Source organism: Lissotriton helveticus, chromosome 7 (assembly GCF_964261635.1).
Source record: "Lissotriton helveticus chromosome 7, aLisHel1.1, whole genome shotgun sequence".
In the NCBI taxonomy this organism is placed as follows: domain Eukaryota; kingdom Metazoa; phylum Chordata; class Amphibia; order Caudata; family Salamandridae; genus Lissotriton; species Lissotriton helveticus.
Window position 1 is genome coordinate 898,073,948 of NC_136068.1, and position 22,886 is coordinate 898,096,833.

The 22,886-nt window shown below is 47.1% G+C and overlaps 1 protein-coding gene across 2 annotated transcripts in view; it reads right to left on the reverse strand.

Moving 5' to 3' along the window:
• The window catches only part of HMMR (hyaluronan mediated motility receptor), a 472,605-nt gene that overhangs the window by 439,300 nt on the left and 10,419 nt on the right, over positions 1-22,886 (reverse strand). For both annotated transcript variants that reach the window (XM_078653402.1, XM_078653403.1), the window contains exon 2: positions 20,738-20,836. In XM_078653402.1, coding sequence (XP_078509528.1) covers positions 20,738-20,836 — 99 coding nt within the window. The remainder of the gene's footprint in view (positions 1-20,737; positions 20,837-22,886) is intronic.

Below are 22,886 nucleotides of genomic sequence, written 5' to 3' on the forward strand. Positions count from 1 at the left end.
AATTTGCACCAATGCCAGTTGGTCACCCTAGTGACAACGGCCCCTTTCCCGGCTATTGGAAAAAAAGCTGACACCCCTGCTACCCCCGGGCAAACCCTCGATTCATAATGTTTCCCAGCCCTGTGCTGGAGTGCCACCTCACAGGGCCTGCTGCAGCCATTCACTCCACTGCTAAAGCTGAACGGGACGTGCGCCCCAGTCTCTCCAGGGGCACAGATTTCAAAAGCGAAAATAGAGCCCTACTTGAAATGTACAAAATCTGTATGAAATGAGGACTTTTGAGATGCATACAAGACAACTTGAACCCACTAAGTGGATTCTCCCAAAAACATCTGGCACCTTATGTCAAAAGTTTCAACGCGTGAATGTACAGCTGAGAAAGTGAGGGGGGGGGATATATGCAGGAGATAAAGAGGATAGATATACAGAATTAATGTTCCAACGTGCGATGAACTGTTTTTTCGTGGGTCTCAATATTTGACATACTAGGGTGCAGAGGTCCTCGGGTACTTCCACAAGATCAAACCTTTTGTGGCGTTTCCTTCGTCGAAGATGGGCAATTAAGGCAGTATGTCATATCGTCCTATTAAATATAAACATCGCTGCGTTCTTCAAAATGGCTCAAGTCGTGTGAGCTCCAGGGCCCACTCTGCGAGGGCACACTTTATCCCCCTCCCTCCTCCACACCAGGGCACAAACAGCTCACGAGGGACGGTGCACATTAAGGTCTACCTGCTATTTTACCCCTCAGAACATTCTTTCAAAATAGGTCAACTGTACCAAAAATGTTATTAATCCAGCATGCTATGTAGAAAACAGTACGCAAAAACGGATACAGAAACGTTGCTTTCGCTTTGCAAAACATTACATGATGGCAAGCACTGGAGCAGACCTTCCAGCCGCCTTCCCCAGGAGGTTTATACCTGCACCGTTTCCGGCAAGAGCTCTTGTGGGCGGTAAAACAAGTCTTGCCATGATAGGATAGAAGATCCGGGCTAGTCCAGTGAAAGTTCCTCGTCCTGGGAACGTCTTCTCCAAGTCCCTCCCGCCCCGCGAGCCGCTGACATGCCTGGCACGGAGCAAGCACACTGGCCCAGTCCCAGACTGTAATGTGTGCAGGCAACGGTAACACAGCCCTACACTCACACACACAGCCCTACACACATGGTGGCTGGGTTTAAAAGTTATGGTTCACATAACTGGTAAATTTCATGTGTGCGCAGTTTTTTCATGATCTTAAAAGCTGCACTTTCAGATCCAACGCATGGCCCTACCTAGTGAGCCCGAGCCTCACCGTTCACCGATGCAGCCTTCATTGCCACATGACACGACAACACGATTGTCAACATAACACGCACCAAAGCTAACTGCTGCTTGCCAAGCAACAAAGTCGGCACAAGTTGACACATCTATGTACAAAGTACCTGTTGTATGGATGAACAGCGTCACAATTACACCGTAAATAGCTTTCTCAGACTCTATACCAGGTCGTGAATTTCTGTTGCCCAGAAACAATGAATGCAGCGCTGAACTCCGGCAACAGCAACTCCTCTCTCGTTGCCCAGAAACTACGGTAGAACTTCAGGTAGTTCCTGTCAAATGATATACCACACGAATATGCCTGCTGCATCACATTAGAAGGCCATATCCAGGCTCTCTATTTAGGGGTCTCCAAGCTATCGCACAAGGCATACTGATGAACCGAAAGGCAGACCTCAGGTCACATACCTGCAGTGATGATTCACTTTCAAATCGCTGCTGGCCCTTGCACATTCTCTACACGGCCACACAGTCTAGTACTGCGGTACTAGTGGAACCTCGTCTGCCAAAGCAGCCAATATTGAAGTGGGGACCAGTAACTGCAATTTGTCAGAATCAACAATGACCACCTCTAATGCAGACACCGCTCTTGATCCCATCCTCATTGCGATTGTTAAGAAGAGACAAACACCGGGTATTTACTATAAGCTGTCAAGAGCTGTGTCAGCTAGCTCCCTGAATAACCACTGCTCCTGGCCAACTGTTGTCCATAATTCCTCCCCCCCCCCACCAGCGTTCTCATTCCAAGCCCACATTCTACCCCACATCACCATTCCATTCCTATATTCTAACAGTATCAGCAAGGCAAGCAGGACGCCATCATAGAGTCAGGCATCCCCGTGTTGGAGGGCTCACTCAGATGCAAGCTTTTTCCCTCCAGCCCCGCCGCAAGAGAGCCCTCTCAGAGCATTGGGCTGGTGGTGTGAAGCTAAGTGCCTCACCTTGGATAGGTACGAGACCACAGGATATCAGGGAAGGAGCGCTTATGCTCACCTCTGGGAAATGGCACCGTGGTTGCTGCAAAGAAAGGCGCTCCGATGGAGAGGCAGGCAGGGCAGCAACCGCCTTGGGGTGTGACATGCGATCGCAACAGGCCGTGCTGCGCGGAACCACCTCTCTCCATCAGCTACCATCTTCTCAGCACCGCTGGCCCCAGTCGTCGATCCACCCAGAAGGCTGTGTTGGTACCCCCAGCCGGCGAGTCTCTAAACCAATGCCCCCATGGCAGGGGGAGCAGGAGGAAATCACCGCAGCAAAGACGCTGCCAACATCCAAGAGTGTAGCCTGGCTCCGAAGTCACATCAGCAGGAGTGTTCGGCCGCCATGTTGGGTCAGCGGCCACTCTCCGCCAGAATTGCGAACTCACGTCTAAGGCATCGTCAGGGCTCCGCTAAGGCTCAGAAATCGCCTCCATGAAGTCTGTCAGCCCTGTGGTTTGGTGGGTGCAAAGTCCCGAAGGACACCATAGGTCGGACGGTGGTGCGGGAGCAGAGCCTGTTCACGACTGCGACCACGTTTCTCCGAGGCAAAGCAGAAATGCCTCGGAGAAACCAGGGGGATTTTTCGGATTGTGGGGCGTGTTTTCATTCTCTCCTCTTCCCATTGGCTGGAAGGTAAAATTCAAGCCAATGGGAAGAGGAGAGAAAGTAAATAGAAAGAAACGAAAAAACACACCCCTCAATCCGAAAAAGACGGGGCTTGGACCGAGTGACATCCCTCTCCTCCAATGGCTGGCCAGCATTTACTAGGCCAGCCAATGGAGAAGAGGGGCGGGTTCCAAACCCCCTCTAAGAAACATTAAATCTTCGGCTCCGCCCACTGCTACGCAGTGCGACGGTCCTCAACCTAAAGAGGCTATAAAGTACTCAACTGGTACGCCTACCCTGATGTACCTAAGCGTAGTACGAGGGAAGGAGTAAGTGAGGTGTAGCATAAATGTAGTATTCTTTTGCCAAGAATCTATCCAAGATTTCTCCACGGGTCTGATCAGCTCCGTACCTTGGTGTAGAATGAGGGTCAGTCTCAGGACTCTATTTCCCAACAACCCGCAAGGGTAGCTTGGAAACACTGGAGCTGGATTTCTCGGCAGGAGAAAAGACAGCGTCTTTCTCAGTGCGTCTGCTGGAGGGTCGGCTTCCTTCGGCACTTGCAGTAGCAGGGAGTGTCAGGCAAGTAGACAGTCGAACTGCTCCAAACCACTGTGTTTGCTATGGCAAGTGTGGCCATATTTATACCTTGAAGGTAGCGAGTTTGACGTAAAGGTGGACATAACGTCAGAGTCTCAGTTCTTTGAAAACTCCATGAGTTCTTGGACAAGTCCGTATTTGAGCAAGGGGAAGTCCCCTAGTTTCTGAAGCAGAGTTTTCCAAGAAATCGTTGTGGATTTTCGGAACTAGTGGAAGCAGCCCTGCCGTATTTGGACTGCATGAGCTATGTATAAATATGGTTATGATTTCTATGCCTATATAAGGATATGGTGATTTATACCTATACAAGGGCATGAATCAGGCCTTACTTCCCGAAGGCAGGGTGCTTTGTATTTACAACTCCCGGATTGATGGTATTTTTTTATTTATTTTTTACATTTGCCTGTATTTATCCATACATTTTTTTGGGTCATTTTATCTATTTATCCACATTTTATTTTGTTGCAAGCAAAAAAAGAAAAAATCCTGCAGCTAGTATATTTTCACATATTTTTAAATAGGCAATGCGCTCAGTTGTTATAGGTTTAAATTATGTAGATGGGTAAATGGGTTAATGCTTTTAACAGATACTAATATAGCACAGTGAGCTATGAAGCACCTTTTAACCCTCACCGGCTTACGAAAAAACATCCTACACATTGATTTACACACATTCTCAATGTGTAATGTGTGATGTAAAAGCGCGGGCAAGCTGCATTGGGAGGAGTTGGGTTATAAAGCTATAAAAGAAATAACAAAATATTGGTATTTAAAGTGGTATTTGCGTAAATACTAGGGAAGACCAACAAATCCAACCTTCCTACAGTGCATGCATATCTCTTTGATCCAGAGACTGAACAAAGTAAAAGAATGCCTCTAAGTTCCAGTAAAGTGTTATGCTATGTGCACGTTTTCCCCTTAATTGCTTTTATGTGCATCTCCCGCCCCCCCTCCTCAAAAAAGTTTAAACTTAAAAAGGGGAGCCTTAGTTATATTACATATTTTCACAATCAGATATTTCCCTACGATGACCAAGATTATTCTAGAACATGACCACAGTCACCTGCATTACCGGCAGATGCCAACTAGGTAAAAGGCTCTGTAAAATATTCCAAGTGTACACAGTGGGCAATAAATACATTTATGAAACAAGTGCACGTCTCATGTTTAACAAACAATTTAAGGAGCATGTAAAATATTCTTAGGTATGTACACATGCCCAGTGTGGAATGGAAGGATGGCTCACTGGACTAATGCACCACACTGCAGTATCACTGTCAGTTTGGCTGCTATACTCCACGTTGCACGCCTCCATCGACATGAGCCTTAGAATGAATGTTAGAGTTACAAATCCACAATAAACTTTCCAAAAGCAATGAGCATGTAGAATAGAGAAGAACAAAAGTTACTTACCTGTAAACTGTGGTTCTCCAGTATTGGTGTCTTTCATAGATTCACATGCTTGAATATCCCCCGTCGAAGTGGGAGTCGCACAGTACATAAAATAGCAGTAAAATATGCATGTATACATGAAAAATATAAATAAAAATATACATACATATAATGTAATAAAATGTAAATTTCAAAAGTACCTTAGAACATAATAGGCCCATTGAAAAGACTAAGGGAAAACTCACTTTAGTAGCATATTAGTGTCATTATGTGTTGGTTCACATTCCATCCATTCAGGCTGTAGCCTCCTCTAGAACCTTCTCCTCAGAAGCCCAAGTCCTCAGATTTTCGAATTACAAAGTAAGTAAAAGTGCCCGAGGAGAAGAGAGCCTCTGAGGGGAGGGTGGGAGGGTCGCATGTGAATCTATGAAAGACACCAATTCTGGAGAACCACAGTTTACAGGTAAGTAACTTTTGTTCTTCTCCAGTATTAGGGGTGTCTTTCATAGATTCACATGCTTGAATAAGAGTAGAAAGCAGTAAATCATCACATAAGTCATAAAGGTGACATACCAAAGCAAGTAAGGTAAACACATTAGTCAATATGCAATAAATACCAAATATTAGAAAAAAACCTTTATGACTGGAGGCGGGTAGCAACAGAGGCTCACCTTTACTGGAAAAGATTCCGCAGCACCGCTTGACCTACTGCCGCATCCGCGGCGTCTGTTGATTGCAGGCAGTAGTGTTTCGTAAAAGTATGGCTGCTCGACCAAGTAGCAGCTCTGCAGATCTGCCTCAGGGGTACCCCCGCAAAAAGGGCAGCAGAAGTAGACACCGCTCTAGTTGAGTGAGCACGAACTGGAGCAGGAAGGGGCTTCCCAGCCCGTTGATGGCAAAATGATATGGTAGAGGATATCCACCTGGTTATGGTCTGTTTGGTAACAGGTTGTCCTTTGCAAGTTAAGCCATATGCCACAAACAATTGATCTGACTTTGACAGTTGCAGTTCGCTGAATGTAAAATTTGAGACAACGTTTCACATCCAATGAGTGCAAAGACCGCTCAGCCGGAGTTTGCGGAGCAGGAAATAAAGTCTTCAGGCTTCCAGGTTCGTTGAGATGAGTCACTGGGAACCTTCGGGATGAATTTAGGATTAGTTCGCAATGTCACAGCCTCATTGGAGAATCGGAGAAAAGGAGGCTGTATGGTAAATGCCTGAATGTCACGGACACGCCTCGAGAATGTCAAGGCGAGTAAGAGAGCAACTTTCCATGTGAGACATTTTAGACTTGCAGAGTGGATAGGCTCAAATGGAGGTAGAAGCAGTTGAGACAAAACCAAATTTAAGCGCCAAGCAGGTGGAGGGCGACGGATAGGTGTAAACATCCTAAAAAGGCCCTTGAAAAATTGTTTTATGATTCTCGAGGAACATATAGAGATGAAGAACCATCATGACTGAAGCGGGAAATCGCCGGCAGAAACACCTTAGGGGTTGAATGTGAAAGTCCTGATCTCGCCAGGGATAAAAAGAAAGGTAATATCTGTTCAGGTTTTGCAGTCATGGGGTCCAAATCTTTAGTGCGGCACCAGACAGAAACGCTTCCATTTTCACTGGTAGGTTTTAATGGTGGATGGAGCGCGAGCGCGTGCTAAAACCTCTCTACAGTCCTCGTCGATATTCAGACGTGCAAATTCATTGTACTCAGGTTCAAGGCATGGAGTTGAAGGTATGCCGGATCTGGGTGACAGATTTGTCCCTGCTTCATCGTAAGGAGGTGAGGTAGAGGATGAAGCGGTATCGGGTCGGACTGTGAAAATAGAAGCAGGTCCGTGAACCATGGACGCCTCGGCCATTTGGGTGCAATCAGGATGATGTGGCAAGGTTGAAACCTCATCCTGTGTAACAGGCGAGGAATTGGAGGAAGTGGAGGGAAAGCGTAGATGAAGTCGTTCGACCAATTGATCGAAAATGCATTTCCGCTCGACTCTGTGGGGATGCCGACTTGCAAAGCGTTGGCATTTCTTGTTGGTAGCAGTCGCGAAAAGATCCATCTGCGGCTGGCCCCACCGCCGGAAGATGAAATAGACGGTTGGTTGGTTGAGTTCCCACTCGTGATGGTCTGATGACGCCCGGCTGAGTGAGTCCACCAGAACATTGGCCACGCCCGGCACATGGATGGCTGAGAGATTAATTTGGCGTTGAATCGCCCAATCCCATATTTCTTGTGCCAGTTGCGAAAGTAGGAGAGACCTCGTGCCGCCCTGCTTGTTGAGGTAGTGCATGCTGGTGATGTTGTCTGTCCTCACCAGCAGAGTATGTCCCTGCACTAACCTCTGAAAAGACTTTAGGGCCAAGAAAATCGCCAGGAGTTCCAGGCGATTGATATGCCAAGCACGTTGGGTCGCCGTCCACTTCCCTTTCACAGGCATGCCATCGAGATGCGCTCCCCATCCCTCGAGAGAGGCGTCTGTTGTAAGCGTCAGAGTCGGAGGTTCGTCTTGGAACGAACGGCCCGTAGATATGTTTGGAGGGTGAGCCCACCACTCCAGCGCTTTCTGGATGCGAGGTGTTAGAAAGACTTTGTCCTCCAATGACCCTGACACCTGTTTCCACTGTTTGTCTAATTCCTCCTGTAGAGCCCTCATGTGCAATCTGCAATTGGGGAATAAGCTGGATGCACGAGGAAGTCATGCCAAGGAATGATTTGAACATTCGGACAGAAATGTACAGTTTTGACTGTAGAAATTGCACCATCTTTACCATGCGGTCCTGTCTTTCTTGGGAAACGAACACTTTCCCTCGTCGAGAATCTAGCGAGGCTCCGAGAAAATCTCGCCTCTGCGACGGATGAAAGTGTGACTTCTGGCAATTGATTGAAAGCCCCAAAGTTTGGAGGAGGAGACGCAGACCTGAGTGTGCTGCTCCGTCAGCTGAAAAGTCTTGGCCTTGATGAGGCAGTCGTCCAGGTATGGATAAAATTGGACGCCTTGCAGATGCAGGAACGCAGCTACTGGGGCCAAGATCTTGGTAAAGACCCTCGGCGCTGATCGAAGGCCGAATGGTAGGACTTTGAATTGCAAGTGCAGCTGTCCGACTGAAGCGTAGATACTTCCTGTGTCTGGGGTGAATTGGCACATGGAAATATGAGTCTTGGAGGTCGATCGTTGAAAAGAATTCCCTTGGTTTGAGATAATTTAGAATTTGAAGCAGAGTTATCAACCGAAAAGTTTTCGAAATGATAAATTTGTTCAGGGCCCGTAAATCCAAAGTTGGACGCCATTCCCCCGACTTTTTCTTTACTAAGAAGAATCGGGAATAGAACCCCTTGCCGCGTTGACCTTGAGGCACTACCTCGATGGCTCCTTTTTTGATCATCAATTTTACCTGGGCCAAAAGTTCTTTGAGATGGGGAGAGGGTGGCCCCAAAGGTGGACGAGTGGGAGGGAATTTTGTAAACTCCAGGGTATGTCCCTTGGAGATAACGTCCAGGAGCCATTGGTGGGAGGTGATTTCGGACCATTTCCAAAAGTACTTTGAGATGCGACCTCCAAGATTCAGTCGGCAGAAGAAAGGAACTGAGACTGTCACTGCTTTTTATTGTTTGAGCCACCTCGATATGTTTTTCGTTGGTATGGTCTGGTGGTGAACTGACGATTTTGGGATTGGAAGGAACCCCTCTGCCGGTTATCGTTGTAGGTGTTGTACGAACGATATTGACCTGATCCTCGAAAAGTAGAGGAACCTCCGCCTCTACCTCGTGCCCCCCGAAAGGGCCGCCTCTTGTACTGGAGGGTAGCTAAAGACTTCGCAGTGTCAATGTCCTTTTTTATCGCCTCAAGGGCATCATCAACATGCTTGCCAAATAAATCCCCGTCGTACGGCAAGTCCAGGACTTTTGCCTGTACTTCTGGGCGGAAGGTGGTAGTCTTCAGCCAACCTTGACGCCTCAAGACCGCAGCCCCAGCCAATTGACGAAAACCCGTGGAGGAAATGTCGAGCGCGCATTCAATAATTTCGGATGAAATTAACTCCCCCTCTTGTATAAGGGACTGCGCTTCTGCACGGATGACCTCGGGTAGTTGAGGAATCAGCGCGGCAACCTCAGACCACATCTGGCGGTCGTAACGGCTCAAAATAGCCAAAGTATTAGCCGCTCTCACAGTTGTAGCCGCCATGGTTGTACATTTTTTGCCTATAGAGTCCAACTTGCGGCCTTCCTGATCAGGAGGAGACGTGAGTGGTGTAGCAGGATTGCGTGATCTTTTCTGTGCTGCCTGAGTTATAACCGAATCTACTTTCGGCTGTGACACCAAACAGGCCGGGGAAGACAGCGGAGCCTTATATTTTATGTGCAATTTGGGCAAAACTGTAGGTACCGAATTTGGATGTTCCATTAAATTAAGGCCCTCCTGCCAAATAAAGTCAATGATTGGTATTGTGTGTGATAGGTCCTTAAAATCTGTTTTTCGACAGTGAGATGAAAACGTTTCGCAGCACGGATCAAATTGTGGAAATTTGCAATGTCCACTGGAGGCGATGCTAGAGGTGAGGTGGGCGGAGTGGAAGGTGTTTGAGCCCTGTAATTGTCCCACTCAGTCATATCGATGTAATAGTCGTCATCAGTATTGCGAGGATCCTCGTCGCCGGTGTCAGGACGAGTACCCCCCGGTGACGCGGGTGGAATAGGTGCAGGTGCCTGAGGAAGTTGAGGTTGAGGAGGAGGAGGAAGTGGTGATGCTGGAGAGGCAGGTGGAGAAGGAGGGAACCTGCGGTTATAGTCATCCAGCATGTGCTGCAGGTTCATGACCAAAGATAAAAGGTATCTGCGTAATCGGTTCCGAAGTGACTGGTTCTGATTCATCAACAGGAAATAATTCGTCCCCATCTTCGACGTTATCCACTTCATCACCCTCATCACTACACTCCTGGCACAATGTGCAAATCAGATGGACTGGATGCCTGATTGAATAGTTGTTCCACCTCTGAATCGTTTCCAGATTCTTCCTCACCAGACTGAAACAATTGATCTGGGAGTGGAGTTCCGCTTCTCACTGGACTCAGTTGAATGAGAGGTACTCTCCTCAAAGAAGAAGCAGTAACAACTGTATAAATTACAGCTGTTTTCAAAGGTTGATGAGACGTCAACGAGCCCGTTGACGTTAATGCGGCAGTGTTAGAATCAACCTGAGGCGTCTTCGTCGTAGCCATAGATGTAAACGACGCCGAAATTAAAGGCTTTTTTCCGTCGACGAGATCGGAATCTTACCCGTCGACGAAGATGTAGACGTCGACGAGATAACAGCCGTCGACGATGATATGATGGCCGTCGACGGAGGCGCCGTCGACGATGATGGGCCTGTCGACGGGCTGCTTCTAGATGACTTGGTCTTCGTCGACGGGGTCCGCGTCGACGATGGGAGCGTCGACGATGATTTCTTCGTCGACGATTTTGATTTGACACTCGTCGACAAGATCTGCACAATAGAAGAAATGGGTCTCACCTCCTGGGCTGTCGTCGACGAGGTGATCGTCGTCGACGTAGCACTGGTTGACATAGTACATGTCGTCGATGTAGAGGCCACAGACACGGACTTCATCGTCGCTGAAGACGTCGACGGACAAGTTGACGAGCCCGTTGACGAGCCAATGCCAGATTTTAAAGTGGAAGGCAAGGCTTTGGGCGCAGACGTCAGAGAACCAGGTTCCCGTAGACGTGCCCTGAAGCGAATCCTTTGGGGGAGACAACCTTGGAGGACTCCAACACTCTACTTTTCTTCAGAAAAGGAGATGGAACCTCAGTCTATCCCTCAGAGTCTTGGGTGGAAAAGTGCGACAGTACTTACAGTTTTTCACCTCGTGGTCTGGGTAGAGACAGTAAATGCATTTACGGTGTGGATCCTCATGGAAAAGGCGCAGTTTACCACAAGAAGGGCAGGCTTTAAATAAAGATTTCCTATTTGAAGACATTTTCTGAAGAACAAACAACTAGAGTTGAAGAAAAAAAAAAAACTGAGCAGAGCTCAGGGAGACTCCCTCCACACGACGTGCGGTAGAAAATCAGAGGACTTGGGCTTCTGAGGAGAAGGTTCTAGAGGAGGCTACAGCCTGATTGGCTGGAATGTGAACCAACACATAATGACACTAATATGCTACTAAAGTGAGTTCTCCCTTAGGCTTTTCAATGGGCCTATTATGTTCTATGGTACTTTTGAAATTTACATTTTATTACATTATATGTATGTATATTTTTCTTTATAATATTTTTCATGTATACATGCATATTTTACTGCTATTTTATGTACCGTGGGACTCCCACCTCAACGACGGGGGATATTCAAGCATGTGAATCTATGAAAGACACCCCTAATACTGGAGAAATACTCTTTCAACCATGGGTATTCAGCATAAATAATATTTACTTCCATTCAGCGCAAGCTTTCACCGTAAATATCTACACAATCAAAGGTGCTTTTAGGTTTACACACAGTCCAATGATGCAGTCTATATTCATACACTGCATTTCAATTTGCATCACCAGAACACATAATAGTAAGTGTTAACCTGGCACCATAGGCGTGGGTCTCCCTTCCATTTTTTGCTCTTGCCTCATATGTTTTTGCTGGTTATAGATGCTTGGGGCACCGTGCCACTGCTAATCCGTGCCACAGTGCAAGTGCTCCCTGTGGTAAATTGATATATGGATTAGTGACTTCATGATTAGCTGGTTTGGTCTACTGGTCAGACCCTAGTACAGTGCACTGTGTGCGCCCAGGGCTTGTAAATCAAATGCTGCTGGTGGTGGTCTTGCAGCACTGATTGTGCCACCCACAGAAGCAGCCTGTTAGGTGTCTCTAAGCCCTGCCATTGCAGAGCCTGTGTGCAGTCTGGTACTGCCATGTTGACTGGGCAAGTGCACCCACTTGCCAGTCTCTAAACCTTCCCTTTTCTACATATTAGTCACACCTAAGGTAGGCCCAAGGGCTGGGTGCATTGTAGGTAATAGGTAGGACAAGCTCCGATGTGTGTGGCATGTCCGGATAGTGTATTTCAACCAATTTAGTTTCACTATTGCAAGGCCAACTGTTCCCGTAGGCCAGAATGGGCAGTTTGATAAGAACATCTTATAATCCTAACTGACTCCGTGAACTAAGTAGAAATTAGAGTTTAGTATGCCTGAACTCAAAATGATAAAATACATCTTTTAGTGAAGTTGGGTTTAACATTCGGTGTTAGAAAATTCCACTTTTAGATAGTAGGTATTTTCTTGCCTAACCATCCAAGCCTGCTTCTGCTAGTTTGTGTATTCCTTGTCTGGAGTTTGAGTGACAGGGGATGGGGGATTCCAGGAGACAGGGTGAGTCAGCAGAGGGCTGAATAGAGCTATCTGCATAGAGAGTGAGGGGAGGAGTGGCACCTGGGTCTGAATAGGGCTGTTCCTGCCTTCCACAATGCTGGCTCCACCTCCTGTGGTGCGACCGATGTCCCTAGCCCACACTGCCAAAGGACATCACTGAGAAAGGGTGCCGACGCATCACTGAAGCGCCTCGCATCACCGGAGAAGAGTGTCGCCGTAGATGGATGTTGCATCTCCGGAGAAGCATGCAAACGCTGCAGCTGCTGTCATCTCATCACTGAGAAAGGGTGCCGCTGCTGCCGCATTGCATCACTGAAGCGCCTCGCATCACCGGAGAAGAGTGTCGCAGGGCCTGTCGCGGCTCAGAATATTTACAGAGTCACCGCACGGCCGTGCATGCATTGCCCCTTCATTGTCGCATCAAGACGATGCCATTTTGTTTCATTGCACCGGATCGTCATCGAGTCGATGCTGGTCGCATCAGTAGGTAACGGACGCATCATTTCCCCTCCGGTAAGGAACCGACGCACCACTGTCCTACGTAGCAGTAGGGAACCAAACTATCACCTCTCCCAGAGTAAGGAACCGACGCATCCCCATTCTTGCGTGTAAGGAACCGACGCATCACCTTCCCTGAAACTCATTTGTATAGCGTTACACATCCAAAAGGTACACTGAACGTAAAGTGTTGCATTTACCATCTCAAGAGAACTAAGCTATTTCTACCATTTTAAAGTACAGTATGGTGGATTTTTGTCGTTTGTGGTCTTGTGTTAAGTCTACATAAAAATACTTATTTTTGATAAACAACCTGTGTGGTGTCCATCTGTAGTGTTGTCACTGTATTACTGTATGTGTTCACAAATGCTTTACACAGTGCCTCTGAGATCAGCCTGCCTGCTCGTGCCAAGCTACAAAGGAGGCGAGCAGTGGTTATTTTAGGAGTGTAGCCCCTGACTCGACGCAAGGGTCCTAATTTGGTCAAAGGTACCTACCTCTGCCAACTAGACTACCAAATCTTACAGTAAGGATGCACCACATATGGCCAACATCATGGATGGCTTCCCAGCACAGGACACTTGGCAAAGCTACACAACTGCTATATATATATATATATATAATACTTATGGAAAGGCATCACTGTAGACCCTTCTTAGAACAGTTTGTACATCAGACCGGCAACTCGACAAGTAGCATATAACAAAGAAGACATGGGAGCCTGTCCATACATATGGTCAGCACAACATAAAAGGCTATGCAGGATAGAAGTACACGGCACTTTAAGCAGGTGACGGAAATTATATGCAGCACAAATTCCATAACACTTACAGCAGGCTATTTATAATAGGCTGCATAAAGCAAATGACATTTACCGCATACTTCACTGTAAGCCTGCCAGGGGACCTGGGAGAGGCTGGATGCCAAAGGTTCTTTAACGCATGATCTTGGGTCAGTTTACCTTAACTGTAGGAGTCTTGGTTAAGGCCCAGCACTCATATGGCTGAAAAGTTGCTTTGACAGCTAATTCCCAGGTTGCGGACGCTCATGTTCCACCTCCACTGTTGTGCTCCCGTTACAACTCATGGAAGACAGAAGCATGCTGCATATTTTTCTATTTTCTTGTATGTGTAAAGTGTGTTTAGGTCAGTTACAAACACCTGGAAAATCTAACATACCACTTCAAATACTTTATATGATCCAAGTAGTCATGAACCCATAAAAAGACTAACCCTCCCAAGTTCTTGGGTGGTTGTCTCCACAGAAACTGACTTCTTGGCAGGTAAGTTAGTCATACAATTACCTTTAACTCAAGTCAAATTCCAATCCATACAAGACGATAAAAATCGGCATTTTGGAAATGTACAGCCTAATAGAAACTGTTAATGTACATGGTTTATCCATTTCTTTTTTTTAGCAGCAAAACCATGCCAAAAGAATTCCTCAGGAAAAGTTATATCAACGTGTTTTGACTATTCCTTTATTTAATATCTTTGGTAAATCTTGAGAATAATTTCCAAGTTATGGGAATGATCAAAGCAATATACTACCATCCACAAAAGGTCTATGGGTTACAGTCTAGCAATAGAACGTCATCTGCATGAACTACAGGAAGGAAATAATTAATTCGGAGATGGAGAGAATCAGTGCAAGTGACTTTTGGAAGTCGGCTAGAAAGAGTGAAAACTGGGTGGGGGTAGATTACACACCAATATTTGAGGCCACTCAACCAAACCATAAGTATATTCATTTTTTTTGCTAGACTCTCAGAACTCTAACCCAGGTGCCTGTGTGCAATTCACGGAGTAAATTTAACAAGACATTTTATATACCTCCGGATGCCAGCTTCTGTCATGACACAACAGACGTTAGACAAATTAATGAAGACAGCATAGATCTTTGTATTACACGTTATACTACTTCCAAGCAGGATCCTCTGATCAAAAGAGGATAAAACTCAATGAACTAACTTCTTTCTTCTACCCAATCTTGAAAATGGGCCAATAGACAATCACAAATAGTTTCCCCACTGCGTCCAGAAGGACTACAGGCCACAATATAAATATTAAAACAACCAAATCTACTTTTCCAAGACGAGGATATTGAGGATGCTCTCAAAGCTAAATCCTCATTCAAAATAAAGAATGAGCACCTTCAGGTCTGATTGGGACAGTGCTTAAAAGAATATTGTCACACAAGTAGTGAGACGTGCTTCCCTAAGCACCTCAACTATCAGTTTACATCAGATTGCAACATCGTTAATCAGCTACTTTAAAATAAGTCCATGGTAAAAGGTAAATAATGTAAGACTTCTTAGTATTTCCGATGAAATCAGTGGTTTATAGACAGTAATACTTACATAGACATTCAAAAGATAACCAGACACTCCCTTTCAGCACTTTTCACAAAATGTGAAGTCAGGGTTTATCCTAGAAGTTTGGAGAGTAGCTTGGTTACTTTTACAGTAAATAAACTGCTTCTGAAGCCAGCGAGATCTATCGCTATCTCTATCTCTATCTCTATATATATATTTTACCTACTGGCAGTTGCCAGTAGGTAGTTATAGTTAGGACCTATTATCCACAGGAAAAGCGTTTTTTCATTTGGCAATATCTTTGGCGCCAGTTTACGAATCTTTGTGAAATTTTCAAACGAATGGCCCGCTCCGATCAGCTCTTGTCTTGAAAGGTTCAGGGTGATTAGTCAAGCGGGGTCCGAGAAAAAGGTGTCCCACATAGAGTTCACCCCACCCAGTGTTAATTTCCATAGGAATTTTGGAACCGGCTACAGCCCGAACTGCAGAACAGAATTACACCAAATTTGGCAAAAAGGTAGCTCTATTTCAGAAAGCACTCCTCCAGAGCACAAGCAGACTTCTGATTGGCTGCACGCACTCCAAACCAGGAAGTGTTGGCAGCCATTACCGAGCCACAAGAATTCAGTAGGGAGAAAAAAAAAAAAATAAAAATAAAAAAAAGGGCGGCATGGTAGACCTACCCTGATCCCCTAGGTCTGATCTGGGGGTCCCACGAGGACCCCAGGGCCAAAAAAATTCATTTTTTTATTTATAAAATTGGCCGAACTCGCACTGGCACCCAGAATCCGGCCGAGAAAACAAAACAAACTAAGCACGGGCTCCAGCGCTTAGTTAAACCCCAGGGTGAGCCAGGTCCCGGGGGCAATGCTGAATTATATGGCAGGAGCCAGTGCAGCTGCGGGGACAGCCACCTCCCCAGGGCTTTATACATAATGTGCAGGGGGCATGCGGCCCCTCGGGGACCACCACCTCCCTGGGGCATATTGAAAATAAGGGTGGGGGGCCTTGCGGGCCCCCTGAAATCCCAGGGACCGCCACAGGGCTTTGTTGAAATTAGGGTGGGGGGCCTCGTAGGCCACTCCAGAAACTGTCACCTCCCCGGGGTTTGAAAATAGTTAGTTATAGAAGCTCGAGCACCCCCCACGTTGCCCCTGGGATCACAACCTTCCCGGGGCACTGCTTGTTTAAATACGGGGGACCATTTTGGTCCCCCGGGGCTATCTTCACCGAGAGGGGAGCCACGTGGCCCCTCCTCCTGGAGCCCTTGATGGCCCTGGGGACCACCAACCCACCAGGGCCAGCTCCTGACATGTCCTGGGGTGCCCACCCCCGGGACTTTGCCGCTTGCTATGACAGAGCAGGAGCCCGGCTCCAGCCCTTATCATAGCAAACTCTGCTTTGCTTTTTGGAAGAGTGCGCAATGCCTGCTCCCGCAGGAGGCAGGGAGCTGTCAGGGACCGTAGGGGTATAGGGCCCACCCCCCCCCACAGTCCCAAACGTGAGGGCCGGGCCCCGGGGCAAGAAGTGGCCCTGGAGGGGAGGCCACTCGTCTTTTTTAAAGCAGAAGGCTGGGATTGGGCCCCCGGGGCCGAAACATAGTGAAAGAAGGGGGGGGCCATACAGTCCCCCTCCTAAGAATTATTATTATTTTTTTTATTATTAAAGCCAGCAGCTCGCCGGAGGTCCCGCCCCCTCCCACACCACTCTGCAAACAAGCTTCCTAGCGGGCTCCAAGTTGGGGAGTTAAGTCCCCTTGAATACGGAGGGTCCCTGGGGCCAACTAGCCCACCAGATACCTCCAGTAAGCGCCACACAGCTGGATTGCAGAGAGGTGGTCCTACGCTGCGCCTCTTTTACACCACTCTGCAAACCCGCCTCTTGTAGCACTGCTGATGGGGCGATGAGGTCCTCTCGTGTTCGGAGGACCTCAGGACACAAGAGGACCTCATCCCCCGAGCAGCAGTGTGCCAGGAGCCGCGTTTGCAGAGTGGGGAGGTGGCCTCGGACCACTCAACAATCCAGCTGTGTGGGGCTTACTGGCGGGCTAGTTGACCCCCAGGGACCCTCATGTGTAAAGGGGACTTAATCCACAAACCAAGAGCGTACCAGGAGGCCCTTTAGCAGAGTGGTGGAGAAAGGTGGCATGGCTTGTGTCCACCTCAGCAATCCCCACTGTATGTGGGCTTACTGGACGCAAGAGGTAGGCTAGTTGGCCCAAAGGATCCACAGCAGTGAAGGGGACTTCAATGCCCATTGAAAAGTGCACCAGGGAGCGCATTTGCAGAATAGTGGGCCAAGGGGGCGGGCCTGTTATGAGCACTTAACAATCCTGCTGTGTGGTACTTATTGGAGGTAATAGGAGGGTTAGTTGGCCCCCAAGAATGTCCTTGGGGGCAAAGTACCCCTCGTTACTGCCAGTAAGTACCAAACAGAATTGCTAAGACTCGGAGGCCATGCCCCCTTTCTCCACCACTCTGCAAACGCGCCTCATGGCAGACTAACGGGATGGGGGATTAAGTCCACTTAACTCCTGAGGGACTTTGGGGGCCAAGACACCCTCCTGCAAGTCCTACGCAGCAGAATTCTTGAGAGCTGGTCGGAGGCCCAGCACCCTTCCCCGCCACTCTGCAAACGTGACTAGTAATTAAAGTAGCATGATTCTGCACCTCTGACTTGGAGGTAGTTTTAATCCCCCTGCCCTATTATATACTAGGGCCTTACAGGGGAGGCCATGCCAATCACAGGGGTAACCCAACCCATAGTGTACCCTAATGTATGCAGGTGTTTCCACTGTATTCTAAGCGTCTTTAAGCATAGCACTGGCTCTGGGCCTGGTTAGTAAGAGTCAGTTACCACCAGTACCCGTCAGCAAAAAGTTGGGGGCACAGGATGACTTTGTAACAAGGCCTCTTTCTGCACCTCTATTGGTTCTTTCTGCACCTTTCTTTGTCTTTCTGCACATGTTCTCTCTCTGTGGGCATAGTTAGGAATTAGTATTTTGAAAAACCAGTCAAAGTAAGCTTTATTCGATAGCAGGTATCTTAAAAGCATTAGCATTTATAGATCGATAGATAAAAAAAATAAGTTATCAAAATGGAGAAATAAAAATGTGCAAATCCATAAGCACAGAAGAAAACTTAATACACATAAAATTAATTCCATTCCAACTTATGTGCAAGTATTATGTAAAGTGGCAGCGCAATATAAATAAGCAGACAAATTAAACTCAGGATAAAAATATAAAGCCATAATTCATTGGATGTCCCACTTACAGATTTGAGCCTTACTATCCAAACACAGCCAAGCTACTTGGCTACACCACAAGCAAAAAGTGTCCTAGCATCAGACTTCAAAAGGCACAGAGGAACGCTGTTCATGAGTGCTCAATTGGACCCCAAAGCCCTGGGGACCACCACCTCCCCAGGGCTTTAAATGTTGGGAGGGGGGCCGCAATGCCCCCCTCCTGGAGCCCTTGATGGCACTGGGGACCGCCACCCCCCAGGGCTGGCTCCTGCAGTGTCCCAGGGTGCCCACCCCAAGGAAACTGCTGTTTGCTATGGCAGGGCTGGAGCCCTGCAGTTCCCGCCCTGCCATAGCAAACTCCGCTTTGCTTCATTGAAGCGAGAGCAGGGAAACCTGCTCTTGCTTCAATGAAGCAAAGCAGGATTGCTTTTCCACAAGGGGAGCTGCACGTCAGCAGCCCCCCTTGTGGAAAAGCAATGTTGGCTCCCGCAGGAGGCGGGGAGCCAGCGTGACCATGGGGGAATTGTGGCTCTTTCTCCCCCCCCCCCCCCCCCCCGGACGGAGAGGGCAGGCCCCGGGGAATGATGTCCCCGGGGACAGAAGTGGCCCGGGAGGGGGGCCACGCAGCCCCCCCTCAATAAAATATTTTATCCCCGGGGCTAATAGAGGACTCAGGAGGGGAGCCATGCAGCCCATTCCCATTTATTTTTTTCTTTAAAAAAAAAAAAGAAATAAAAAGGCAGGCTCTGGAGGATGGGGTCCCCAGGGCGCAAAAATAAACAAAAGTGGCAGAATGAGGGGCCACACAGCCCCCCTTCTTAAAAAAAAAAAAAAGCTGTGTGGCGCTTACTGAGATAGCTGGTGGGCTAGTTGGCCCCCAGGGACCTTGAACTCAAGGGGACTTAATCTCCAAATTTACAACGCGCCAGTGGGCGCGTTTGCACAGTGGTGATTGGGTGGGGCATGAAGTGACAAGTGAGCAAACGCGCCCTGTGGCACGTTTTAAGTTGGGGGATTAAGTCTCTTTGAATCCTGAGGGTCCCTGGGTACCAACTAGCCCACCAGGAACGTCCAGTAAACAGTGAGCTGTGTTGCAAAGTTGTAAAAAGAGGCATGGCCTCAGACCACCTCTCTGCAACGCAGCTGCCTGGGGCTTACTGGAGGTACCTGGTGGGCAGGTTGGCCCCCAGGGACCCTAAGTATTTAAGGAGATTAAATTCACCAACTTACGAGCCAGGGAGGCGCGTATGCAGAGTGTTGCAGGGAAGGGCCGGGGCGTCGACGCAATGCTGTTTTTTTTTTTTTTGTTTTTTTTTTTAAAGAAGGGGGCTGTGTGGCCCCCCTCCCCATCTATCCCCATTTTTTGCGCCCTGGGGACCTCAGTCCCCAGAACCGAACCCCTTTTAAAAAAAATAAAAATAATAAATGGGAAGGGGGCCTCGTGGCCATCAACCTGGTTGTTTATTAAGAAGCGCAGGTGGAGCTTGCGTGGACAATGCAGAGCCAGTGGGTAGATGTCCAGCATGGGGAGCACCTGATCAGTATGTGTAGTGTGCATACTGTGTTCTGATTGGCTGTATGTTCCTAACCTAGTGTGGCATCTCACTTTACGGTAATTTTGGGAACGAGCGTCCCTCCAACCATACGTGTTTTGTTGGGCCAATCTCCTTAGATCATGGTTGAGTCGCTGGGTTTTCCTGTTTGCGTGCTTGTCCAAGGGTTACGGGTCTCTCCCGACCCTCCCATTCCCCCCCTTCCCCTTGCGATCTGTCAATCAGTTGCTTCAGGCCTAGGTTGCAGGGCTTGCCTGACCACATATTTCTTACAGTTGGATGAGGTCATATCGGGTGAATTGAATAGAGATGAGAGTTTCGTACATATATTGTGGTGTACATCTTATCAATATTAACATAATTAACACTTACCAAACACCCCCAAGACCCACCAATAGCCTCTGGCACTCCTCTTCACCCCCCCCCCCCAGCCTCTGGGGCACTCCTCTTCACCCCCCCCCCCCCCCCCCCCACCGGCACTCCTATCATTCAAATCTGACCAACGAAAACCCAGTTAAACAATACTTTTCCGATATACAATTCTTTCATCCAAGAACTCAGTGCAAACGAATTTCAGGTAACAATATGGCCACATAAGAATACTCAAACTTCACAACTAATAAGCTTGTGCAAAAATTTAACACAAATAAAAGTCAAAGGGTCAGGCTGGAGTACCAAATATCCGGTTATTTGGTTATTTAAAAAGAGACTGCCACAATTAGTAGGGCAAAAGAGCATCTTCGTTTCATTGTACAGAAAAAATATGGTCCTTTCTATGAACATTTTAAAATGGTATGAAAACATGGAGATTGCTGTAGGATTGTTTTCTTTAAAAAAAAAAATGTTATAAGAAGCGGTCATGTTGCTCACCCTTTGATTTCTGGAATCTTTGAGATTTTGGAAAGGATGTAGCTCCTTTAATACCATCACGGTCCTTGACATCATATGAACCAGGAGCTGGGGCACAGCCTGGGGGGAGAAAAAAAAAATTGTTTTAGAAGAACATGAGAAAACTCATTTCACATAAGGAATGGAGAGGATAAACATGAATGCAGCCCTATATGTGCATGTTAAACTGTTTTTCGAAGTTTACACAGCCAAATTTTCTTTTGTCAGTCAAAGCCAATGTCAAGTCAAATTACTAAATTGACATCTTGTTTAGGTGCATAGTCCATCATCATTCAAGTACAAATTCGGATGCACTCTTCATGCCTCATGCCCAAACTGGAGCATTTTTCGTCAAACATCTGAAAGAAGCAAGATTGTGGAAAACTAAAACTACCTTGTGGAGACCAACTACGAGACCCGCAGGAAGGTGCATAATGGTCAGCAATAAATAATTATTTGCCTTCATTTTTAATTAGGAGGATTAGGAAACCACCCTCAGATTGCTAATAGAACTTCAATGTGCGAAAGTGGATGGATCATTCAAATAGTGAAATATGGTTCTTTACGAGGTTCTTGCCAATTATGCTAGTTTCCACCCTCCAAAAATACAACACATTTCGAGATCTGGATATTTTGTTTCAAGGATGCAGATCTCTAAACCCAATGTTAGCCAAGTGATACCTGGTACCCCACTCACGCATCCTGTAACAATCTACTCACCTACTCCCCCCAACCCCCCACAGCAACGGGTGAATTGAGTGAGGGAAATAAAAAACAAATTAAAAATCACATTTGAATCGGTCATAGTCCAGGATCTCGGGGTGGTGGTAGTAGTATTGGGGGGCTGAGGGGGTTAGGGCAGAGAATCATTAATCATTGAGGCCAAGACTACCAGTGAGCACCAGTTGAAACTGGATGAGCTGGTACGGGTACTTTAAAACTAGTGGAAACAGGAGCAACAGCCATTCGCCATTTTAAACACTCCTTTGGAACCCCCCCCCCTTGATTACCATGCATCTCTCAGTAGATTCCTCTACTGCCAAGTAGTAGGAGGACTAACCACATAAGGAATATAGAGAGAAGTGCAGAAATAGCAGTAAACAGCAGAGGAAAAACAACCAACCACAGGACTTCTGCTTAGAGTGCAGTTTCTTGAGATGCCAGCAGTGGAATAGGAACCTTTAGTAGAAGATTACTCAAATACAGATTAGGTCACAGCAGCGATTTGAATTATAATTACTACTATAAAATAATGATATACTAAATGTAACACTTTTGTGTTTCCATGCTACAAGCAACACTGTATGCACTATTACACGTTCAGCACTTGCTCATGAACAGACAAGAGATACTCAAAAATCTAAAATCAGGTTCCCCACTAGACCCTGCCCCTCTGGATGTTTAATATGTCACTAGAACGAGGACCAGAACAGAGTAGGATTAGAAAAATGTAGCAATAAAAATCTCCCTATATCTGGAAACCAACGATATCTTAAATTTTTCTCAGGTGGGATTCAGACCAGGCAGCAGCAGAGAGACCGTCCTGCTGGCAGCCAAGGAGGAACTAAAAACCACCCTGGATCAGGGTGGTTCTGCCGCCCTGATCCTACTAGATCAGAGCGCAGCTTTTGACACCCTATCCCACCCGGCCTTAGTCAAAATGCTGGAAGAAGGTATAGCCGGAACACTTAAATGGCTTACCTCCTTACTCTATAACAGAGCATTTCAAGTCTGTGAAGAAGCCAGACAATAGCCAGACAATAGCAACTTCACTCCCTAAAATGTGGGGTGCCTCAGGGCTCCTCTGTAAGCTCGACCTTGTTTAACCTGTACGTCACCTCATTGAGGGAGGTCATAAAAGGCTTTGGCTTCCCAATATCTTAAGCGGACAATATGCAGATCTTGCCCTCTTCACAAACTAACAAAACCTCAACTAAATTAAACTATTGTCTTAGTTAGACCTGTTGTAGGCTGGATGGCAGCAATCAGCTTTAAACTAAATGTGTGTGTTGGGGGGGGGGGTTTGGGGGGGGGGGGGGGAAGAGATGATATATTTTTTAAAAAGGTAATGATTGTGAGAAACACACGTCAGGTGGGTGGAAATGGACTGGCCACGTTGTCCAGGCAATCA